The sequence below is a fragment of the Megalobrama amblycephala genome, linkage group LG20 (genome assembly GCF_018812025.1).
Source record: "Megalobrama amblycephala isolate DHTTF-2021 linkage group LG20, ASM1881202v1, whole genome shotgun sequence".
NCBI lineage: Eukaryota > Metazoa > Chordata > Actinopteri > Cypriniformes > Xenocyprididae > Megalobrama > Megalobrama amblycephala.
The window spans coordinates 3632526-3657936 of NC_063063.1; the positions used below are offsets into that span (position 1 = coordinate 3632526).

Sequence of the window (25411 nt, forward strand, 5' to 3'; positions counted from 1 at the left end):
GACTATACCAACTCCGGTAGGGTTTTTTATATGCCTTACTAACGTTCAAGAGGATGTGTTTATTCGTGTCCCTGGGTTTGACACTTATATTCACATTTTCTGGGCGTTTTTCTGTCTGGAGAGGAGCGAGCATACACAGTGCTTGAGGGCGCTGTCTTTGTTTGTCTTTGTTTACTGTGAGCGTCTCCCTTTTCGGGACGCTCCGTTCTCGTTTGACACTCGTCCCGAGGGAACAGGTGTCTGCATCTGTGCCTTATGGTACTGGCCCTGTTTGCTGAGGCAATATGGTGGCTGCGATCATAGGGCTCGCAGATGAGTTCGTTGGGAAGTTTGAGAAAGTTGTTTCTCTCTCTCTCGGCTTCCCTGCGGCTGACGGGGATGACTGGGTGGCGATGACGTTTCTGTTTGACGTCATTGCGTCCGGCGCGAGCACTCCTCTGGCTGTTGTGTGTGTGCGGAGCTGCTGTGTGTTTGGGACGCGCTTCTCGGCGGGCTGCAGCTGCCGTGAGAGCGCGTTAAGAAAGGGGCCGCGCGCGGATGGCTCGACGAGCGGTTCCTTTCTGTCCATTAATGCAGCGGCTTCCATGACTTTCCATTCCCTTCTGATCTCCTCGTTTGAGATCGGGAGGGCATGGAAAACCCCTAGCCGTCCAGATTTGTATCTGAACCCAGACAGACGGAAGGAGGAAGAAGCGAGAGTGAGGTGGGTGATCGATTGTAAACACCGTTGCATTTGTAATCGATTCCCCAGCTACATAGGGCGATTTATATCTACCCTCTCCTCTTCTTCTTCCGCCTCCTGTGTGTGTATATATATATATATATATATATATATGTATATATGTATATATATGTGTATATATATATATATATATATGTATGTTTATATGCATGTGTATATATATATATATATATAAACATATTCATGCTCAGATGCTTCTTATGGTCAGACTGATGGCTGGGCCATAGTGATTATTCATGTCAGCCGCTGTTTCTGTTTGATAGTAAGAGGATCTTTTAGGCTTAAAAGAGCCTTGGATTCCATCCTTTTTATGTAAAAAAAAAGGAGCATTAGGAGTCTTTGGTCTTTGAGCCGCAGGGGGGTCTATATTTTACATGTTTAAAATAAGACCTTATTTTCCTGTATAGTTTTCTGGGCATGCAGTCAGGAAAAAGTAGGGTTTTTTGGGCAAACTGAAGTTGATAGGCTGGCTAGTGTGCAGGCCACAAAATGGCCGCCTTTTAGCCACCTGTTGTTTAGAAGTAGCTTCTCATCTACTGTATTCTAGGGTAGTTTGAGTTGGCACTCGTCACTTCAGTTATTATGCATGTTTAGGTCGGCCTTAATTGGCCACCTGACATTGTTTGCTTGTGAGCTTCGCTTTCTTTCTCTTTCCATGAGATTTGAAGGTGAAGCCCAGGCTTCACTAGGCTTGTGGCCCTGTAAGAAGGCCCGTAGCTTAGCGGCCAGGCTAGAGCTAGGTTAGGTGTGTTATTTGCGTATAACCCTATGTGTACTATCCCTTGTCAGGTTGTATAGTTCCTAGTTCTGGTCTCCTCCTGAGGGAGTTATCAGGCCATATGCCCATTATCCCCTTGCTATGTAGGTGCAATTGTTGAGTATAAACAGCTAGGTTGTAGACTGTTTTTTAGACTCCCTGATGCTGTTATCTCAGGTGGTAGGCCCTTATCTTTGCGTAGATAAGTCATGCTGTGTGTGCAAGGCCCCCACTTTCTAGAACTTTATGCTAGGGAAAATGTTTTTTTTCCTCTGAGCCACTTGTTTCTCTAATCAAGTTTGAGTTGACGTTGCTAGGGTTTAGCATTCGTCCTCTATGGCTCAGTACAGATTTGAGAATCTGTATGGAGAGAATTATTTTCCTCTTTGAAAACAGCATATACATCAAAGTGCTGCATTTGCTTTGAAGTTCTACACTTTTGCCCTACATCGTATGTGAGCTTACTTATGCTGCCACAGGTTAGCACCTGTTCCCATAATAGCAGGCTTTTTTTATGTAGCCGCTATGGGAGACACTGGTGACCTATATTCCCCATTAGTAGGTTTATTGGTGTTAGTGAGTGCATCACCTGTTGGATTGCATACTTAGGGTAGTATAGAACCACTTTTTGAGAAAAGCTGGTTTGTATTAGCTCCCTTTTTGTGATTTTGTTAACAGCTATATTGCATATAACTTTGATTGTAGGCTCTTATGGTTAATTAGCCTCCTTCTAGTTCGCAATTGTTTTTATAACAAGTGCTGTTAGCTGATCATAGTTTGCTCACATAGTTTACAGCGTTTCACGGGCTGAAGCCACGTGTCATTAGAATGGTAGGCCCCAACAGGCCTCTTTTCTAGTTCACATGCTGGCACAGTCTGTGTTTCATTTCAACAGTTGCTGAACGCCACTTGTCGCTGAGATTGTTGGCCCCACTAGGCCTCCTTTTTAGTTGATTTGTTGGCAGGATGCTTTGAAAAAACCTTACCACCTTAAAAGGCCACGCCCCACCTCGACGGATAGGCCCTAATCAGGCCTGTTCACGTTGGGTGGCAGCGTTCTATGTATTTCTTCTGAGGAAGTTTCAATGCTAAATACATGGCTTTTGGGTGGACTGGTTATGGCAGCCGCTTGCTGATGCCATATGTCTACTAAGGTAGGCCTCTTCTCGGCCTCTGGTGTAGCATTTGGAGTTCAACTGCGTACTCTTCTCGCTGTGAGAATTTATGGTGCTTTTCTGAGTACTTGAGTGGCTAGCCCCTCAGGATGTATGCTGTGGTTAACTGCATCCGTCTCCCTGAGCCTGATCTTATGCTAGTTGAGCTAATAGCCACCTAGAGGTCTAAGGTGGATCTATTCATGCTCCTAGAGATGGCCACTGGACTTATGTCTAGGCCCTATGGGACTTATGTCTAGGCCCATTGGACCATATGTCTAGGCCCTATGGGCCGCCCTTTTTTCAACATAGTGGTATATGTTGATGTGTATTTCTCTCTGAGAACCTTTATATACACTTCTGGTTGGCCAGGTGCCCAGATGATATTTAACCTCCTTGGTGTCGGTTATTTATCGTTCTTCGGTGCCTAAAAACACTGCCACGAGCTGATGCCCACATGTCTGTTGAGGTGATAGGCCCGCACGGGCCTTCCTCGACTATATGTCGCCGTATGTTGTACTCCTCTTGCTTGAAAGAGTAAAAAGGTGCTTTTACTGAGTACACTGCTCGTTGGATTGTGTTGGGTAGATTATCATACGGGCGCTTTTTAGTCTCCCATGCTGCCGTTGAAGTTGCCTGTCTGCTGCAGCCAGACAGGTGTTCAGGGTGGCCCCTTCAGGCCACTTTTTGAATATACTTCTGTTTCACATATAATTACTATCATGCTGTAGGCTCTTCTTTGGCCTCCATGAGTATGTACCCATTGCATGGTCTACCTGTTAGGTGAGCTTTGTACTTCCTCTTTGGGGTTATGTTGTAATAGTGCTTAGCTCCCTAAGCTGATCATGGTGGTAGGCCTTATCAGGCCTCCTCCTAAGATTCAGCCCCAGGCTGGTTTGTGCTCCCCTGTATCAGGGTTCTCTAGCGCACAGCCTCCTCAGTGCGTTAATTAAGCACTGAGTAGATCCTAGGATGAGTGGATTATCTCCCCTCAATAGGAGGGTTCATTGCACTCAGCTGAGTTCTGCTCTCCAGGATGCCCATCTCTACGCGTGGGTCTGACTTGCTTCTGCCTTTCTGCAGTCACTCTTACCTGCTCTCTTCTATGAAGAATGCGTTATGGAGATTCTGTACTCAGACAGGGTTGGCCAAGACTAAGTTTGTCCTATGACAGACCAGGTCGGCCTCCCTGGTGGCATTAGGGGTAACTTCGTTCCCCTCTAGTGACTGGTTGGGGTTCCCTTCGGTTCCCTGGCCTCATTCCCTTAAAGAAACCACTTTGTCTGAGGAAAAGTTGGTTTCAGATGCCTCTAGCGGCCTTAGTAGGCCTTCTATCTCTGGAAGGCCTCTGTTGGCTCAGCTTGAGCTGTTGGCCATAGGGAATGCTGTCACTGACAGCCTGGTGTGACCCGAGGGTGAGTTGCTAAGCGTTTCCTTCGAAACTGCTTGACGTTTGTCAGCCATATTATTTGGCATGCACTCTCCTCAAGCATGGCGGCGTGGGTATATCGTTCCCCAAAGCGCAATCAGCGCAGAGTTGAAGTTCCCTTTCGAAAGGGAACGTCTCAGGTTACGTATGTAACCATGGTTCCCTGAGAACAGGGAACGAGATTCTGCGCTTTCCTGCCATGCTTCGGGTTGCCTGCCTGCAGAACAGTCCCTCAAGACGATAGATTCCCTTTATACGTCCGGGTCGCGCCGTATGACGTCATAGGCTGTCGCCGGCCAATAGGGATTGGAGTTGTTGGATAGTTGCTTTCAGACACCTGGGTCATGTGACGTTCCCCAAAGCGCAATCAGCACAGAGTCTCGTTCCCTGTTCTCAGGGAACCATGGTTACATACGTAACCTGAGACGTTTTATGTTTGGCGGACATATTTAGGTGTTGCACTTGTCTTGTGTCTTTTGCAGCATCTCGCCCATGAAACGGCATAGTAAAAACACGACGGTCAAGTTTAAAAAAAAAAGCTCAACTCTCATTCCACTGCCTGCGTCTCATTTTTATAACGCAATAACGGATTTCTGAATGAACAATGATGTGTTCTACGTTCATAGAGCATCACATGAGAGTGGTTAATCAGGTCGGATCATTTTCTTCTCTTAATACATTATCATGTATTATTATTGCTGTATTGTCAACATGTCTAATTGAAACGCTTGCTAACATTTTTATTCAAGATTTAAAAAATAATAAAATCGAGGCAAAAGATAAATTCGAATTAATCGAAAAAAATCGTAAAAAATCGCCCAAACCTAGAACTTATGGCTTTTGCATCTGAAGTCCTCAAATGCTAAGTTGGAGAGATGCTAGTTTTGCTTATACAGATCAAATAACAAGAAGATATCAGATTTCTGTAGTGACCTCATATTCCTTGCATTCTTTTTTCTTTCAATGGCTGCAAGCTAATCTGGTTAATTCACATCAGCCCTAGCACTATATGTAATATGTAATATAAGTAATTTGATTAGGTAATTTTGTGTGTGTGTCCCTTTACTAACTTGAGTGCATTTTAACAATCTTGCTGTCATGGTAACCATTCTGCACGTGTAATCCACAGGGCCGCTACAGGAAAGAAGACTCTAAAGCACGTTCAGCTCTTCGTCTCCCCCTGGTGGACAATCTACTGAAGGACAACACAGACGGCTGCGCACTGGCTGCACTGCTGCACTTCTACTGTCCTGATGCTGTTCCTCTGGAAGGTACTGCTGCTGGAAACTCTTCTTTGTAATGTGAGAAATATCAATCTGTTTCTCCTAACAAGTTTATATATATATATATATATATATATATATATATATATATATATATATAATATATAATATATTTGTATATATGTGTGTGTGTTAAGCAGCCAAAACTGTTTTCAACATTGATAATAATAATAACAATAAATGTTTCTTGAGCAACAAAACAGCTTATTAGAATGATTTCTGAAGGAGAGAGAGAGAGTTGCATTTGATTTATATTTATAGAACAGCATTAGGGCCTTATATATGATGGTTACATGTCAGAAGAGGGCCTTGGCTCATTGATTGATTCTGAGACCATGAGCAGTTGGTTTTATTGTAGACTTTCTTTTTAATTTAAAGGTATAGCTCACACAAAATTAAAATTCTGTCATTATTTATCCACCCTGATGTTAATGATTTTCTTCAGTGGAACACAAAAGAAGAAGTTTTGAAAAAAAAAAAAATGCTTTTTGCAGTGACCAGGGACTGTCAATTTCCAAAAAGGACAAAAAGGTAGTCTAATAATGTATGCTCTATATTCAAGGTCTTCTGAATCCATACACTAGCTTTGTGTGAGCTTTATGAAAATGATCAGATTGCATTTTTTATGTCTTTTAATAAATTCTTTTATGTTGAACTGTATATTTAATTTTTGAGGAGAGCGTCAGGATTGGGAAGTGCCATGAGTTGAACTCAGATTTGTGTCACCCGCATGAGCACCATGGCTTATTGTGTCATAGTATGTGTTTAAGTGTGTGTCAGGGTTCTGAAATGTGTTATCTGTGACCTTATCCACACTAATATGAAAACATCTTTTTCAGCCAATTTTGGCCTACCGTCCACACTGAGACAGCGTTTTTATCCTGCGAAAACTGAGCTTTTTGAAAACTCTAAATAAAGTTGAAAAATGCTGTTTTTGCATGGTAGTGTGGACTGTGAAAATGAAGGTATTTAAAAACGATGACGCATTTTTAAATAATTTACAAATCTCATAAACTTATATTTTATTCACAATAGAATATAGATAACAAATCATATGTTGAAAGTGAGACATTTTGAAATGTCATGCCAAATATTGGCTCATTTTGGATTTCATAAGAGCTACACATTCCAAAAAAGTTGGGACAGGTAGCAATAAGAGGCCGGAAAAGTTAAATGTACATATAAGGAACAGCTGGAGGACCAATTTATATTTATTATTTACAACTTATTAGGTCAATTGGCAACATGATTGGGTATAAAAAGAGCCTCTCAGAGTGGCAGTGTCTCTCAGAAGTCAAGATGGGCAGAGGATCACCAATTCCCCCAATGCTGTGGCGAAAAATAGTGGAGCAATATCAGAAAGGAGTTTCTCAGAGAAAAATTGCAAAGAGTTTGAAGTTATCATCATCTACAGTGCATAATATCATCCAAAGATTCAGAGAATCTGGAACAATCTCTGTGCGTAAGGGTCAAGGCTGGAAAACCATACTGGATGCCCGTGATCTTCGGGCCCTTAGACGGCACTGCATCACATACAGGAATGCTACTGTAATGGAAATCACAACATGGGCTCAGGAATACTTCCGTGCCATTCGCCGTTGCCGGCTAAAACTCTATAGGTCAAAAAAGAAGCCATATCTAAACATGATCCAGAAGCTCAGGCGTTTTCGCTGGGCCAAGGCTCATTTAAAATGGACTGTGGCAAAGTGGAAAACTGTAGTTGCGTCCCAAATGACGCACTATACACTATGCACTTATACACTATGTACTTGTGCACTATGCACTCATCCATGTAGTGCGTGAATTGTATAAGGTTACTTTGTCATTTAACAACGGTGTCCGATCCTCCCTTCCACTCCACTACGTAATTAAAGCTGCGACAGTTGAGTGCATGAAGTGTCCAACATTCCACACTTCGTTTTTTCCGTTAATTTAGTGCATCATCCGGGTATTTTAAGTGCACTTTTTCTTTTTGGAATTTTCAGTGTGAACGCACTACTCGCACTATTTATACTTAAAAACGTCACAGAATAGTGCATAAGTACGCGAATTGGGACGCACCTTGTTCTGTGGTCAGACGAATCAAAATTTGAAGTTCTTTTTGGAAAACTGGGACGCCATGTCATCCGGACTAAAGAGGACAAGGACAACCCAAGTTGTTATCAGCGCTCAGTTCAGAAGCCTGCATCTCTGATGGTATGGGGTTGCATGAGTGCGTGTGGCATGGGCAGCTTACACATCTGGAAAGGCACCATCAATGCTGAAAGATATATCCAAGTTCTAGAACAACTTATGCTCCCATCCAGACGTCGTCTCTTTCAGCGAAGACCTTGCATTTTCCAACATGACAATGCCAGACCACATACTGCATCAATTACAACATCATGGCTGCGTAGAAGAAGGATCCGGGTACTGAAATGGCCAGCCTGCAGTCCAGATCTTTCACCCATAGAAAACATTTGGTGCATCATAAAAAAGAAGATGCGACAAAGAAGACCTAAGACAGTTGAGCAACTAGAAGCCTGTATTAGACAAGAGAATGGGACAACATTCCTATTCCTAAACTTGAGCAACTTGTCTCCTCAGTCCCCAGACGTTTGCAGACTGTACATTTTCTCAGTTTAAACATTTGATATATCATCTATGTTGTATATGATATATCATCTATGTTGAATAAAATATAGAAATTTGAAACTTCCACATCATTGCATTCTGTTTTTATTCACAATTTGTACAGTGTCCCAACTTTTCTGGAATCGGGTTTGTACATGTTTATACGATAGGCATTTCAAGCAAAAATAATATTTAATGATCGCTGGGAATTATTCGATTATTATTTGTAAATCATACCCCTCCCCCGTATGCACGCACGCACGCACGCATGTATAGTCTACACACATACAAGCAGAGAGAGAGACCATTCACTTTTCAATCTGTATTATGCCATGCAAGTCTACAGTATGCTTGTGAGACAATGTGATGTTCTTCTGTTGTCTGAGAGTTGACTGACAGCTTTTAGGTGTGTTATTGTCAGCGCGCACCACCCTCTGGTTACATGAACGTGTCACCACCACATCAGCACCGAAAACATTGGGGAATTTTTAAGACAATCATCGTGACACATCCCTAGTTTATACCTCTATTGTGCCTGTAATGTGCTATTCACTTTCACACTGTTGTTACTTTGTACAATCTTTATATCACAGTCCTGCAAAGATGAAAGAAAATTTACTCATTGCTGTCCTGTGGCAAAATTTGAGAGCTTTTGCTTGTTTGACCAAACATATAATGGTTTCATGAGTGCGACCTGGATGCATCAGTGATTGGTGAGATATGTTGTTTAATAAAATGGTCCTGCCAGAAGAATAGCATGAGAACTTTATTATGACTGTTCTGTCTTTATTATCTCAGTGAGCTTTTTGGAGGTTTTACCCATGCGTAGGAAGGTGAATTTAGTGTCTTCTGATGTTTCAGTGTGGGATGAGAAACTTTTGGAAAATACTAGTGTGGACGGGGAGCGTTTTGAAACGAAAACGCCATTTTCAAATGTACCTGGATGTAGTATTTGTGTTTGTAATACTATGAATTGGTTTTTCCATGTCATTTGTCTCCTTGGTTACTGATTGATTAGCGTGCACATGTTGTTGTTTTGCTTGATTAGTTCACTCTGTTGTTTAAAGCCCCCTGTAGTCAGTAATATTATCCCTTAAAACTCATCTTTGATCACCAAAATGCCATATTTAAACATTTTTTCCATTATTTCATGTCTTAAAATAGCTTGAATATAACTCATTTACCTCATTTAGTATACACGGATCCTTGAATATGCAAATGAGCCGCGCCTCCACTCACTCGCACAAGCTTGGCCAACTTACTGAGGGAAACGCTGCAAAATGGTATCCCTCTGCACAACATAGGACACATAACGGTAATTAATATGATTAGCCTTTTGCTTGACTACGTTATCAAACAGCTAATAATGTGTTGCTAATGTTAAAATATACTGGGATAACCGGGCTTCTCTTGAGACTCCACTGCTTCAGAGCGATCAGTTAATGAAATGCTAAAGCCCGCCGGCACATTGATGTGATTGGTAACAATTTCAATTTCAAACCGAGGTTTTAAAAACTGTCTTTAGATCACTGCATTTTTAAAGACAAAATGCTCAGCAATGCTGTTGACTTGAATTTGCACATGGTTTGTTTTAAAGAAAATTAAAAACACCACACAGACATATAAACAACATTAAAAACTGAATTTTCATCACAGGGAGACTTTAAGCCCTTTGTTTTGTTCAGTTCTTTGTCTGATCTTTTTCCCATATTTCTAGTCAAGAGTTCTCTGAGTATATTGTCATTTTTGTTTTTCTATTATTAAAACACCGGACTGCTGCACTTAAATCCTGTTTATTTTGATATCTTTTCCTCAACCATTTGTGACATTGCTAGACCACATCTCTGACATTAAACTGCACTATTAGTAGTGATTTTCTAATCTTGTACAAACACTGCTGAAGTTTCTTGTGTAGTCTAGACTAGACTTTTTCTGGGGAACAGGCCTATAACACTACAATATTTTAGTCAGAAAGAGTCTTAATTTAGTTGAGAGGTGTAGTTGAGAGTACATACAGTACCCTCCAACAGAGGCCTATACAGATAAAGCCTCAACAAAATACTCTGCCCCTTATCTGGCCCTGTAGATAACAGGCGTACACACACACAAACAGCATCAGGAAAACTACTTTATCCACTAAACTCCTTCTGAAGTCCCTCACAACAGGAGTATAACAACATTCAAATATTCAGGGTCAGCTGAAGGACACCGTCTCTGTCTCTCTTTAAAAGTGACATATCAATATAAAGGCAGGGTTTATATGATTTTAGTTTTAAAGAAATTAAGTTGAACTACAAAAGCCGTTTGGGGTAAGATTTTTAAGGTGTTTGAAAGAAGTCTCTTATGCTCTCCAAGGTTGCATTTATTTGATCAGAAATACAATAAAACTGTAATATTGTGAAAAATTATTACAATTAAAAATAAATTGACATGATCCTTAAGAAATCATTTTAATATGTTGATTTGGTGCTCAGGAATGATTTCTTCTTATTATTATTATTATCAATGTTGAAAACAGTTGTACTGATTACATTTGAGTGAAAACCGTGCTGCAGTTATTATTTTTTTAATTTTTTTTTTAGGATTCTTTGAAATCAGGAAAGTTGAAATAGAAATCTTTTCTGTCACTTTTGATCATTTTATTGATTTATCAAATGATCATCTTTGCTGAATAAAAGTGTTAATTTCTTGATACGAATGGGGATACATGAGGGTGGAAGAAGAAATGAGTGAAAGGAATAAACAGAGTGAGTAGGAGTGCGTGAAAGGAAGTTTGAGAGAGAACAGACAAGCAGTTATTCAAACATAAACACATCCCCACCCCGTGACTTGGAGGATTCTGTTCATTACATCACACATTCTGTTCCCGCCCTCAAAGACTTCATTGGCTTCTTCTTGTGTTCTGTCTCCACCCCCTCAGATTAATTCAAAATGTCATTGGCTGTTATGTGGTTTGTTCCCTCCCCATCCAGATATCTGTATCAAAGAAACAATGTCATTGGCTGACAGTCTGTACAATCTCCAGCTGATCCAGGAGTTCTGCAGGGAAAACCTCAGCAACTGCTGTCACTTCACCCTGGAGGATATGCTGTATGCCTCCAGCACCATCAAGGTAAGGCCTGACGTCCCCATGCAGAACTTCTTCACTTCTTTCACTGATACAGTTTTACTGAAAGATTGATTGATAGATTTATTTCGATCGATAGATCGTCTTGACATGTTTTGATGTTGATACTATACTATATTTTTTCACATTTCTTGCGTTTGTTTTTGCATGTATTTAGTGTTACATCACTATTACTGTTTAACATACTAAGAGTTACAAACCCTTTACTCTAAATATTAAACGTCTTGTCCTGCACTATTTATTCTATAGACATGAACCTGTGTGGCTTATTGAAGAGATCTGTGCTTTCTTAAAAGGATAGTTCACTCAAAAATGAAAATTCTGTCTTCATTTACTTATCATTACTCATTTACTTACAAACATCTGATAGACATCTTTAAGATGTCAGTTTTACATACATTCTAAATAATAAACATCTTAAAGACAGCTTCTAAGTGTGCTATCAGGGTAAAGATATTTTGAGAAATGTCTGTTTTTTTTGTTTGTTTTTTTTTTGTCCATTGTCCATACAATGGGATCCAATGGTCACCAAAACTGACATTCTTCAAAATATCTTCTTTTGTGTTCAGCAGAAGAAAGTAATTCATACAGGTTTGGAACAACATGAGGATAAGTAAATGATGACAGTGTTAATTTTTGGGTGAACTATCCCTTTAAACCGTGTGGCTGTGGTGGTGAGTTGAGTGGTGAGTGTTGCATGACAAGCGCTGCTGTCATTTTCTTCAGAAATTGTAAAACTTTCGTTTGGTGTGCTGATTTAATTCCACCATAATACTGAAGACCATAATATGTAAGCTGACTAACCAGTGGAAAATTGTATTGCTTGTTTTCCTGGTATGATTTAGTATCTGAAGTTTTCTCAGATGTTTCAACACAATGAGTAGGATGTGTGTTTCGCATTTGGTTCAGTGTTGCAAACATTGTATGGTTTCTAGGATACAGATTATGGCCACTTTCTGTGGTGATTTTCCACTGAATATCCTTTTTTTTAGTTTGAGGCCAGGATGAATGAGCGATCACTGGAGTATTACAGGGAATTTCAGCAGGGCTGATGCAGGATGGGAAAGACTACTAGTGCGTGTTTTAAATCTGACCGTTTGGAATGACTGAGTCATGGTTTGTGTGTGTGAGAGCGCTGCTATGTGGATCGCCTCAGACAGTAATGTTATTGAAGCAGTTTGTCTAGATAAACACACTCCATGTGTAGCCGTTACCTCACACAGCCACCATCATAACAACAGCCAGTAATATTTTTTTGAGCAAATGTGTTAAATTTTCCAAACCGGTAGCCGTGGATTTGCCGTTATGTTAGATGAGTCTGTGATCGATTATGTAAACCAGGTTAAAATGCTCTCAGCCAGTCACATGCTCTTCAGTAAAACAAAGATACATCTAATTTCTTTGATTATTTAGGCTTTAAATGTTGTGATTACACTAAATGAGGCCTTTTTCATGAGGCTAACAGCCCCTAACTGTGGTGAAATAAAGGTGTCAGGACTGAATAAATCTGCAGAGAGTGCTGGGTCTGTTCTGTTCGTGTCAGGCTGCCCCGGTTGCTTTGTTCCTCTTGTTGGGTCAGAACACCCTTTTATGTTTTGAAAGGGACTCTTCTCATGGCTGCTGTGCAGTTTCTTTCAATAAATACACTATATTAGGATATACACTAATGAAAGTGCATTTTGCAGAGTTATTATAGTATTTCAAATGCGTAAACTTGCACTTGTTTTTCCTTCACAACAGAATGTGTTGATGTCAGATGAATACATAAACACATGACCCTCTAAATGTATACATCATATTCACACAAACCTGGATTAAAGGAAATCTTTTTTTCTGAAATAATAGCTGGATGCCATTTTTTTAACTTAATATGCAATGCAATAAGATCATGTGACAATGTTTTTACATTTTTCAAATAGAAGACAATATATATTGCATACATTATACAGTATGCTAGTTTGCTGTTATTTATTTTAAATACACTGTAGTCATTAAGTTAGTAAAGTTCTGTAAAGGCTCAATCTCTATGTAAAGGAGAACAGTGGCACCTTGTGGTTATAGAACAACATTACATGAGCAGCACTTCTCTTTCACGCGCACACACACGTTTGTTTTTGTGAATTATGGGGATATTCCATAGGCGTAATGGTTTTTATACTGTACAAACCGTATTTTCTATCCCCCTACACTACCCCTACCCCTAAACCTACCCATTACAGGAAACTGTGCACATTTTTACTTTCTCACAAGACTCATTCTGTATGATTTATAAGCCTTTTGAAAAATGGGGACATGGGGTAATGTCCTCATAAGTCACCCTCTCCTTGTAATACCTGTCATACCCATGTCATTATACAAATTTGTGTCCTGATATGTCACAAAAACACACATACACACACATCAGACCTTTTGTTCATTCTTTTTCAAAATTTAAGAGATTGTACAAAATTCATCCATCCATGTCTCTTCAGTTCTCCTGTCTTTGATCTGTATCTTTTTCTTCTAATTAATATTAACATCTGTTTGTGTGTTTCAGAGTAACTACCTTGTGTTTATGGCAGAGCTATTCTGGTGGTGTGAAGTTGTGAAACCATCTTTTGTTCGGCCCCGCACACTCAATACCAAAGGTAAGGTCCATCTCGTCGGCCGTTATGTTTGGTGTTCATGCTGTGCATTTGGTTAACTCTAAGTTTCATATATTTTTTTTTGTAGCTTCTAACCCATCCCAGTCCAATAATATGGCTCCCATAACCAAACAAAACCTGATCCACAGACCAGGCAGTCCAGAGCAGTCTAGGTTTGTCTTATATACAATGCAAGTTTGAGATCTCATTTGTCATGATTTTATGCAAGAATTATATTTCAAACAATTTCGTTCTATAGGTCACAACCTAAAAATGACAACTCAGGTAAGACATTAAAATTTTGAGTCATTCTTTCATAAAACTAAAAAACACATTTTGCACCCCTCTTTAGTTTTATGTGTATCCTGTATCTCAACTGGTAAAACATGGCTTTAGCAATAGGTTCCATTCACAGCGAACACACATATTGATACAATTTTTAGCTTGAACGCATAGAATAAATGTAGATGATGCTTTTATTTAGTTGTAAACATTTACTTGCTGTTGCAGGGAAGCAAATGGGTATTTCTTTCTTTTACAGCAGTTATCAGGCAGTCATCCTCCTTGTCATATGTGGACGGATGTGTGGGGACATGGCCAAAAGAGAAACGGTTTGTGCCCTATATTAGCTCTCTATCGCTTTCACTCTTTTACTCTGTCTTTACAAGCTCCAGATATATAAATATTTGTCTTCACCTCAGGTCTTCAGCTCATGGGATATCATTTGAGATTCCACTTGATGACAGCACATGTTCATCTTCAAGACGTGGACTGAGCCGATCAGCAAGCACAGAAGGTTTGTGTTTTAAAGTCCACCATGCAGCCCGAGGAATGCGGAGGAACCTTTCATTCCAGCCCGTTAATGGGAACGCCCACAGCAAAATACATGAGGAGGATGATGAAAAATCCAACAGACAAATCAGCAGACATCGTCTGGGAAACTACACTGGGTACTTCTTGCAATTTTATTTTCTTTATTTTGTTTGGGCGAATGTACAATAAATGTCAACAGGGATAGATGTTGGATGCTTATTCCTGAAGTTCAAATGAGATCTACTGTATCATGAAGGGCACAATCTTCAGTGACTAGAGGTTTATATTTCAGTTCTGGTGGAAGAGTGACCTCTGACCCAACCCATGAAGTATTGACGAACGCGGAAGCGCAGATGATAGAGCAAAACAAAACACCAGTCATGAATTAAAAGTCTAAAATGGGAATTTTTAAAGAGGAATGTCAGAGGATTTCGATATAAGAGAAGGGGAGCTTGAGTTTGTTGCCCAGCCCTATTTGTTTGAACTGTGAGAGGCGTCTACTCTCACCTAAGCTTATGCTACTCCTACATCCTACATCATATGTCATATGTTGTGTTTTGAAGTAAGTTATCTAAATCTTGAGAGTTCTCTATAATTTAATGTATATCCCATGTTTCAGGTACTCAAATGGTGTGTCAGCAGATAACCTCAGCCCTCCGTATGACCCTCAACCCAATACTCCTAGTATAGAAGAAGCCCTAAAGATCATCCATGACTCTGAACAACCCCACAGCAGCTTGCACCCCCCATCTGGGGACAGCACCTTTTTCCTACACAACCCATCTTCCCACAACTCCGCCACTGACTCAAATGATTCCGAGGACTCTCTTTCCAAGGTCAGAGCAGACGACGCGGACCTGAATTCCACCTCTACTGACATGGACACTGGAATCCATGTCCGTACCGAGGACATCCAGGATGGACAGGATGAGGATTCATCCCTAAAGGACTACTCGGACATGGACCCGGACCATGAGGCTCGTTCCTGCCCACTTCCGGAGACGTCCGGCAGCCCATGTCCAAGCCTTTTGGGAATGCATTCCCTGGCCACCAGCATGGCCTCCTCGTTGGGTTCTGCGGTTCGAATGACCAGCTTCGCTGAACAGAAATTTCGTAAACTAAACCACGGTGATGGCCGCAGCAGCGGTAGTGGCGGTAACACGCCTGAGAGTGGTGAGCTGAACGTCACAACCCCAGGAGCATCAGGGACGGTTCGCTCGATTACTCCTGACGCACGCAGCCCTGCTCGCATCACTTCCCCTCGTGATCCCTCGCAACTGTTGGCATCGGAGATGGTGCAGTTGAAGATGAAGCTGGAAGAGAAACGCAGAGCCATTGAGGCACAGAAGAAGAAAGTCGAAGCGGCTTTCACACGTCACAGGCAGCGCATGGGCAGGACTGCCTTCCTCAACGTGGTTAGGCGTAAAGGAGTCGTGTCGCCACTAGGGGGCGACAGTAAAGGCCCAGATGGTCAGGAAAAACAGATCGGCGACCCAGAACCTCTAAAGACACCCTTGAATTTGAATGACTCCAATTCCAGACTTGAGAGATGTCGACCAGACGGTGCACCACCAAAATCACCCCTGGAGGAAGCAGCCGTGGAGGTGGATTTGGCAGAGTACACGCGATCCATCGAGCGCCTGAACACATCACTGAACTTCCTACAGTCAGAGATGCAGCGTTTGGCACAGCAGCAGGAACGCATAATGCAGATGCGTGATCATCAGAGTTGGGTGATTCCGCCACCGGACCCGGTGCCACGCAAACAGCTGCGTGAGTTGCGCAGCAGCAGTGTAGTGGGCCGAGGTTCGGTGGGGTCGCTCTCCCCCATTTTGTCATCCACCGGGTCACCACGCACATCACACCGTTCACCCTCGACAATCAAAAGGAAGTCTGCGTCTTTCCATGCAAGGACGCCACGAACGCCAAGGCCCAACGACCTGAAGGTCACGCCCTTCAGCCGCATGCTCAACACGCAGCAGTCGGTGGACAGCTTGCCTCGACTTAGACGTTTCTTGCCCAGCCAGATGCAGACCAGCTCATTTGCCTACTTGGGACATGATGAGGGACCTTCAAGTGAGGATGCACAAAAAGCAGCTGCAAATCCACCATCTGCTCAGGTGAACGCAAAGCAGGAAGAAGCAAAACATGATAGAAACATGAATGTGCCAACATCTGAGGTTCTGTCTCAGCCAACAATGGACCGTTCGACGGAAACAGCAAGTGGGGACACAAATGAAGAAGAGTCACAAGAGAAGAAGGATCTGATTGAGGTTCCTCTCTCTATTCTGAAGCCTCTAGATGGGCATAATCTGGAGAGCAGCAGAGAAACAGAGACTGGACCAGAATTTAGACCAGACCAGAAGATGTGCTGTGGCTTCTTTTACAAGGTGAGACTTGGATATTTACATACAAAGTATGGAGAGCAGAAATCACACACATACAGTGGGTATGGAAAGTATTCAGTCCCCCTTAAATTTTTCACTCTTTGTTATATTGCAGCCATTTGCTAAAATCATTTAAGTTCATTTTTTTCCTCATTAATGTACACACAGCACCCCATATTGGCAGAAAAACACAGAATTGTTGACATTTTTGCAGATTTATTAAAAAAGAAAAACTGAAATATCACATGGTCCTAAGTATTCAGACCCTTTGCCCAGTATTTAGTGGAAGCACCCTTTTGATCTAATACAGCCATGAGTCTTTTTGGGAAAGATGCAACAAGTTTTTCACACCTGGATTTGGGGATCCTCTGCCATTCCTCCTTGCAGATCCTCTCCAGTTCTGTCAGGTTGGATGGTAAATGTTGGTGGACAGCCATTTTTAGATCTCTCCAGAGATGCTCAATTTGGTTTAAAGGGATAGTTCACCCAAAAATGAAAATTTGATGTTTATCTGCTTACCCCCAGAGCATCCAAGATGTAGGTGTATTTGTTTCTTCAGTAGAACACAAATTATGATTTTTAACTCCAACCGTTGCTGTCTGTCAGTCAAATAATGCTAGTGGATGGGAACTTCTACAATAACAGTAAATAAAACTTGCTTAGACAAGTCCAAATAAAACCCTGCAGCTCGTGACGACACATTGATATCCTAAGACAAGAAACGATCGGTTTGTGCGAGAAACCGAACAGTATTTATATCATTTTTTACCTCTAATACACCACTATGTCCAACGGCATTCATCACTCGATTCGTTTGGTCTGATCGCACTCTGTCAGCGGCAGTGATGTCTCGCTCTCATTGAAGTATATGCGCGAGACATCACTGTCAGAGCACGATCAGACCAAACGAATCGAGTGATGAATGCCGTCACGAGCCGCAGGGTTTAATTTGGATTTGTCTGTCGTGTTTTATTTACTCTTATAGTCCAAGTTCCCGCTGACTTGCATTATACCACTGACAGACGGCAGCGGTTGCAGTTAAAAATCATCATTTGTGTTCTACTGAAGAAACAAAGACACCTACATCTTGGATGCGCTGGGGGTAAGCAGATAAACATCAAATTTTCATTTTTGGGTGAACTATCCCTTTAAGTCAGGGCTCTGGCTGGTCCATTTAAGAACAGTCACGGAGTTGTTGTGAAGCCACTCCTTCATTATTTTAGCTGTGTGCTTAGGGTCATTGTCTTGTTGGAAGGTAAACTTTTGGCCCAGTCTGAGGTCCTGAGCACTCTGGAGAAGGTTTTCATCCAGGATATCCCTGTACTTGGCCACATTCATCTTTCCCTCGATTGCAACCAGTTGTCCTGTCCCTGCAGCTGAAAAACACCCCACAGCATGATGCTGCCACCACCATGCTTCACTGTTGGGACTGTATTGGACAGGTGATGAGCAGTGCCTGGTTTTCTCCACACATACCGCTTAGAATTAAGGCCAAAAAGTTCTATCTTGGTCTCATCAAACCAGAGAATCTTATTTCCTCACCATCTTGGAGTCCTTCAGATGTTTTTTAGCAAACTCCATGCAGGCTTTCATGTGTCTTGCACTGAGGAGAGGCTTCCGTCGGGCCACTCTGCCATAAAGCCCCGACTGGTGGAGGGCTGCAGTGATGGTTGACTTTCTACAACTTTCTCCCATCTCCCGACTGCATCTCTGGAGCTCAGCCACAGTGATCTTTGGGTTTTTCTTTACCTCTCTCACCAAGGCTCTTCTCCCCCGATAGCTCTGTTTGGCCGGACGGCCAGCTCTAGGAAGGGTTCTTGTCGTCCCAAACGTCTTCCATTTAAGGATTATGGAGGCCACTGTGCTCTTAGGAACCTTAAGTGCAGCAGAATTTTTTTGTAACCTTGGCCAGATCTGTGCCTTGCTACAATTCTGTCTCTGGGCTCTTCAGGCAGTTCCTTTGACCTCATGATTCTCATTTGCTTTGACATGCACTGTGAGCTGTAAGGTCTTATTTAGACAGGTGTGTGGTTTTCCTAATCAAGTCTGAATCAGTATAATCAAACACAGCTGGACTCAAATGAAGGTGTAGAACCATCTCAAGGATGATCCGAAGAAATGGACAGCACCTGAGTTAAATATATGAGTGTCACATCAAAGGGTCTGAATACTTAGGACCACGTGATATTTCAGTTTTTCTTTTTTAATAAATCTGCAAAAATGTCAACAATTCTGTGTTTTTCTGTCAGTATGGGGTGCTGTGTGTACATTAATGAGGGAAAAAAATGAACTTAAAATTGATTTTAGCAAATGGCTGAAATATAACAAAGGGTGAAACATTTAAGGGGGTCTGAATACTTTCCGTACCCACTGTATAGAGAAAAACTGCCTAAATTACTGAAGCTCAAAGTATACTTCATTTTTGGCCCAAATGCTTAGTGTATATGTACTGTCAAAAGCACAGCCTTTCAGAGTGTACTCCATTTGATAGTGTGCAAGCTGAGAGTACATTGTATGTGGGGTTAGAAAAATTTGACTGTTAATGTACATTGTATATATATGAGTATACACCGATCAGGCATAACATTATGACCATAGATAGATGAAGTGAATAACAATAGGATATATTAGGTAGCAAGTGAACATTTTGTCCTCAAAGTGGATGTGTTAGAAACAGGAAAATTGGGCAAGCCTAATGATTTGAGCGAGTTTGACAAGGGCTAAATTGAGATGGCTAGACGACTGGGTCAGAGCATCTCCAAAACTGCAGCTCTTGTGGGGTGTTCCCTGTCTGCAGTGGTCAGTATCTATCAAAAGTGGTCCAAGGAAGGAACAGTGGTGATTCGGCAACAGGGTCATGGGTGGCCAAGGCTCATTGATGCACGTGGGGAGTGATAGCTGGCTTGTGTGGTCCAATCCAGCAGATGAGCTACTGTAGCTCAAATTGCTCAAGAAGTTCATGCTGGTTCTGATAGAAAGGTGTCAGAATACACAGTGCATCGCAGTTTGTTGCGTATGGGGCTACCTAGCCACAGACCAGTGAGGGTGCCCATGCTGACCCTGTCCACCGCCGAAAGCGCCAGCACTGGGCACATGAGCATCAGAACTGGACCACGGCAATTTCAGGAATGGTTTGAGGAGCACAACGAGTTTGAGGTGTTGACTTGGCCTCCAAATTCCCCAGATCTCAGTCCAATCGAGCATCTGTGGGATGTGCTGAAGAAACAAGTCCAATCTATGGAGGCCCCACCTCACAACTTACAGGACTTAAAGGATCTGCTGCTAACATCTTGGTGCAGATACCACAGCACACCTTCAGGGGTCTAGTGGAGTCCATGCCTCGACAGGTCTGGGCTGTTTTGGCAGCAAAAAGGGGACCAACACAATATTAGGAAGGTGGTCATAATGTTATGCCTGATCGGTGTACACTGTATATGCTTTATTTATTTTAAACAATATAAATCAAATACATTTATTTCTTTGATATAAATGGTTGTGACCGCATATGTTTCTCTGTTCAGAAGCTTCAACAAGTGTCTTTGTTATTCTTTTTCATTCATTTTAAGTAAACACTCCTTTGAAATGAACATTTTGTGTTTTTCTTCATGTTGCACATCACAATGTTCCATGAGAGACATTGTCTCATACAGCCAGCTGCACATGAGCTTCTGTGTCAGACTGAATAATTGTTTGTTTGTGTTGCTGTGACTCAGGACGACCTGAAGGGAGAGGAGGATATTGCACAGAAGAAAGCAGCTCTGATGGAGAAAAGGTTGCGGAGGGAGAAAGAGATGCAGATGAAGAAACAGCAACAGGAGGCAGAGATGGAACAGAAGAAAGAAGCAGCACGGTATGAAAAACACCACAAACAACACAACACAATAACAGAAAATGAAATTATCACAGAAAACAAAGATAGCACAGATCGCAGATCAGAGATAGCACAACCAATTCAACAGCCTTTATTCGATATATAAATCTCTATTTCTTTGTGATAAAATGTCATAAAAATGTGTTTTATTTAAAGCAGGGGAACTAATTATTTTCATTTACATGCAGCAGTATAACAATACTTAGTAATATAATGTAATAATTACCTATATTTGTTTTACTAAAACTTCATGCAACATTCACCTGTTTTGCTTCTGTATTTAAATTAGTCCTAAATGGTTTGTAAAACTTGTAAGCTCGAAATGCATACATTCTCTGCTTCCTTGATCAGAATGAAAGCGGAAGAGGATCTTCTGAGGAAGGAGGAGGAGAAGGCAAGACGGGAGTTTATAAGAAATGAATATATGAGGAAGAAGCAGCTCAAACTGATGGATGACATGGACAGTGTCATTAAGCCCCGCCCCCCTGGCGCAAAGCAAAAGAAGCCACGCCCCAAATCTATGCACAGAGACATCATGGAGTCTCCAAAACCTCCAGCACGGACAGCCACAGGTATGATGGGAAATCCAGGTTGTCAGCCTTTAAGTCAGTGTTGCTATGCCAAACTGTTCAAAGAGAGCCGCAGCAGTTACACTTTATAGAGATTTGAACCTACGAATGGCTTACTTGCTGTCTCTGCTTATTAAAATGGGATATATTATTTTATTAATGTTAAAATCATTTTAATAATAATATTCTAATTAGTAAATATATTTATAATATTTAAAATATTACATCTATTAATTTTTTTTAATAATATTAAAACTAATTATTTCAGATTATTAATAATATTAATAATATATCTATATTCTTTATTAATTAATAAACATTTAATTTTAATTGTATTAAAATGTATTAATTCTAACTATTTTATATTAATAACATTAATAATTATTAATAAATTTTAATAATATTAAAAATAATTTTAATAATTTTATATTTTTTAATAATATTAAACATTAATAATATACCTATTTTTTATTTTTTATTAATAATTATTAAACTGGGATATATTATTTTAATAATATTAAAATTATTTTAATAATAATATTCTAATTATATTTATATTAATAATATTAATATTATATTTACATTTTTAATAAAATGTTTATATCTTTAATAATATTTAAAAAATCAATTCTAATAATTTTATATTAATAATTAATAATATATCTATATTCTTAATTATTTAATATAGTATTTATATTTTAATAATATTAAGAAATGTAATTCTAATTATTTCATTTTTTATAATATTAATCATTAATAATATGCCTATATTTTTTTATTTTGTAATAAAATATTTATATGTTTAATAACATAAACATCCTACATTTAATTTGCTGCTGTGATATCCAGAGAGCTTTTGAAACTGGCTTCTAAAAGAAAATGTATACAAATTACATGTATGCATATGCAAATATGTGTATTTGTGTGTTCAGGGTCACGGCCTCGTGGATATTCCGTGTCCAGCTTATCACTCGCCTCCCTTAACTTGGCAGACAATGAGAGTGTCCAATCAGATAAGAGGACATCTAGGTGAGACCATGTCCAATTCACTACTACCTTCCCTGTAAAAGATCATTCAAAAGCAGAGAAAACAATGAAAGAATTGTCATGATTACAAATAGCACGCTCTTGTGTTAATCAACACTGACACTGACATCTCTATTGCTGTGAGACCAGTCGTGTTCATAACCTTCTGTCCTCCCCCTGTCTTTGGTATCTCTGTCTTTTCTCTGTGCTGGTTGCTCAGAGGCAGCAGACTGTCTCCTGGCAGTCTGTGTTTCTTTCTGAGCTCCCCTAAAGGGAGAAAGGGAAGGTCAGTCTGCAGACAGCATCACACCCATGTCATTACCTCACAGTGCTGACGCCTGTCATTTCAGCTTAGGCGCTGAACAAACTCATTCGCTTGGACAGATCAGTTCACTGGTTCATTCAAACGTAATAAACTGTTACATAATTATCATCTTTGAATCACTTTTGTTATAAAACGATCGATGCTACAGCGCACAACATGACATTTTTAGTTTTTCCTTGATTTTCCTGTGATTTTCCTGTTTCTTTGCAGTGGTGTTTATTTGTCAGCTACTTCATCATTGCAGCAACAGAAAATAGTTCTTCTTTTAAGCAACTGTTTATGAGACTCAGGCCCTGTTTACACCCAGTATTAAGATGTGTTTTGGTTGATCAGATCAGGGAGACATACCCGATTACACTTGGTGTTTTAATCTGTCTCTTTTGCCCACTTTCAACCACTCCTGTCCTGTTTTCTTTGAGGGGACGGTCAATTGGTGGGTAAAATGTGTGGGGGTTTTTTTAAGATCTTTCCATCTAATGGACAAAATAAGCTAGTGCAATTTACATATAAACGCTCCTGGAGACAACAGAAAAACAAGCTTTCGTTTCTGCTCTGACAGCCACAAGATCACAAAACACGGTGAGTGCGTGTGAGAAATCAGGAGTTATGAGAGAACACTGTGCTTGGTACGTTTTTCGTCTTCAAACTAATCTTTGGCTCTCCAGCCAACAAAGTTAAATCCCTAGTGCGCTTCCCATAATATTTACACATTAGGTCAGTAGGTGGAGAGTAGGCAGCCTTTTGTTGCTGTTCGAACACTTTCAACCATGAGTGTCTACACCATAGACTGTAAAAAAAGATGGACGACGCGACGCCGCTTCCTTCCATTGTATTGAACTGAAGCCAAAATGGGCCGATGAATGGGCGCTGACACGTTACGCAATACGTCAAAAAAAAAAAAGTTTGGAGCCTGGGTATGCGCAGAAGGAATCGTCAGTGGAGCCGGAGGCGGAGTCGCGGTATCAAACTTCCGCACAGACGACTGCATCATCATTCATGTATTTTAAATAGGCTATATAAATTATACACAATTTAAAATTCTACCTATAAAATAATAGGCTATTCTGTTTCTAGAGCAATAATATTTTTGAAACAGCAAATTCAGTAGATAAAATCAATATAATATGCCACTAGAAACAACTCTAAATCGTCAGAAACGGTCCCTCCATTTTAAATCAAGTTCAACTAACGTTACAGGAGATCGATTGCTGTAATTAGAGTAAGCTATCATTAGTTTTGTCCTGCTAATTATTATTTTATACCCATAAAAATAATAAGTAACTGCCAGATAACGATCACCTGCTTTTTCCCGACATGGTTAACATTAGGTGTGTTAACTTAACTAATAACATTTATTAATTAGCTTATAACGCCCACATTTAATGTTACAGAAAAAAAGTTCAGTGATCCGTCAGATCCTGTAGGTCGGTTAGTACAGTTTACTGCTGAACAACTCATTTTGTTGGTGTTAAATAACAAAGAAATCGAAAATTAATAGTTAGTTAATACATCAGTCCTCAGACAAGCTGTCAATCAACTTCGAATCATGACGACACGCCCGTTTTTATAGCTTCAAATTGCTAGCTAAAATCAAACTTATCACAAAAACGAACAATTGAATATAAATCAGCGTGATAACAACTACCTTAAATGACCAAAACCATCTTTCAGAAAGTTTTATTTGGAGCAGAATTTATTTTTAAGTTTTCACTGAAGTCTCATTCGACTGCATTGAGAGGGCGGGGTTTATGACCTGTACTGCATCCAGCCTCCAGGGGGCGATCAAAGAGCCCGCAGCTTCACTTTTCAGGACGTATGAGACACACCCGGTCTACACTAACGTTAAAATGTTTTAGACCCCGTTTACATCTGTTTTTAGCGCCGTCCACTTGTGGTCTGATCGACCAAAATGAATCTTAATACCAGGTGTAAACAGAGCCTCAGTGTAGTATTGTGTATTAACCAGGTGCAATGTGTTCAAGTGAGACTGTAAATTCGGTCTCCTCCATATTAGTTTCTGTCCAAACCAGCCACAACAGAAAAAATGACAAACAACATGGATTTGTTCATCCACCTGGTTGACATCTCAGTGCTACAGAATCATGTTCAACATCACTGTATAAAAACGTCACATATGTTCTGATTGGCTATGACTTATATGACAAGTCGTGCAGCATTTTTGTTTTTACTTTGGGCTTTACTTGTCACCGGAAGCATGCACCTGGTTAGAACATGGCGCAATGAGTAACCTACGTCTGCTGCATCCATGCTTCGCTTCTGTGATTTTCAATCCTTCAGCTTCTCGGCATCAGTGTGTGGTGTTATGCTTACTAGGGATGTGTGAGACTAGTCAACTAAACAATACTGCTGCTGATAGTTGACATTGGACATACTAAACGTTTATTTGAGGAATTCCGTGTATAATATTGAGTTTGTACTTATTGGTCCCGCACTTCCTATTGATTCAGTTGATTTTTAATAATTATGTCTATGGCTAACGTTGATTAAGTGAATGTTTAAAGGGATAGTTCACCCTAAAATTAAAATTAAGTCATCATTTACTCACCTTGGTATTGTTCTAATGCCGTATACCATTCTTTCTCTTATGGACCTTGGCCACTGGTCTTCTCTGCACGGCTGCATGACGTGTGCATTTGTGAGACTCTATTAGCACTGCAGTTCATTCCGTCT

General features: G+C 40.5%; 1 protein-coding gene across 2 annotated transcripts in view; it reads left to right on the top strand.

The window, feature by feature from the left end:
• LOC125255324 (calmodulin-regulated spectrin-associated protein 2-like) overlaps nucleotides 1-23622 on the top strand; it is a 50424-nt gene extending 26802 nt beyond the window's left edge. Inside the window, exons 1-13 of one of the 2 annotated variants that reach the window (XM_048170466.1) lie at nucleotides 4520-4734; nucleotides 5212-5353; nucleotides 10951-11090; nucleotides 13642-13732; nucleotides 13818-13902; nucleotides 13989-14014; nucleotides 14271-14340; nucleotides 14431-14679; nucleotides 15162-16932; nucleotides 20643-20779; nucleotides 21152-21372; nucleotides 22302-22398; nucleotides 22616-23622. In XM_048170466.1, coding sequence (XP_048026423.1) covers nucleotides 4687-4734; nucleotides 5212-5353; nucleotides 10951-11090; nucleotides 13642-13732; nucleotides 13818-13902; nucleotides 13989-14014; nucleotides 14271-14340; nucleotides 14431-14679; nucleotides 15162-16932; nucleotides 20643-20779; nucleotides 21152-21372; nucleotides 22302-22398; nucleotides 22616-22730 — 3192 coding nt within the window. In that variant the 5' untranslated portion in view covers nucleotides 4520-4686 and the 3' untranslated portion in view covers nucleotides 22731-23622. Of the gene's footprint in view, nucleotides 1-4519; nucleotides 4735-5211; nucleotides 5354-10950; nucleotides 11091-13641; nucleotides 13733-13817; nucleotides 13903-13988; nucleotides 14015-14270; nucleotides 14341-14430; nucleotides 14680-15161; nucleotides 16933-20642; nucleotides 20780-21151; nucleotides 21373-22301; nucleotides 22399-22615 lie in introns of those variants that run through there. The other variant, XM_048170465.1, reaches the window with a different exon arrangement.
• Nucleotides 23623-25411: the final 1789 nt, after the last annotated feature.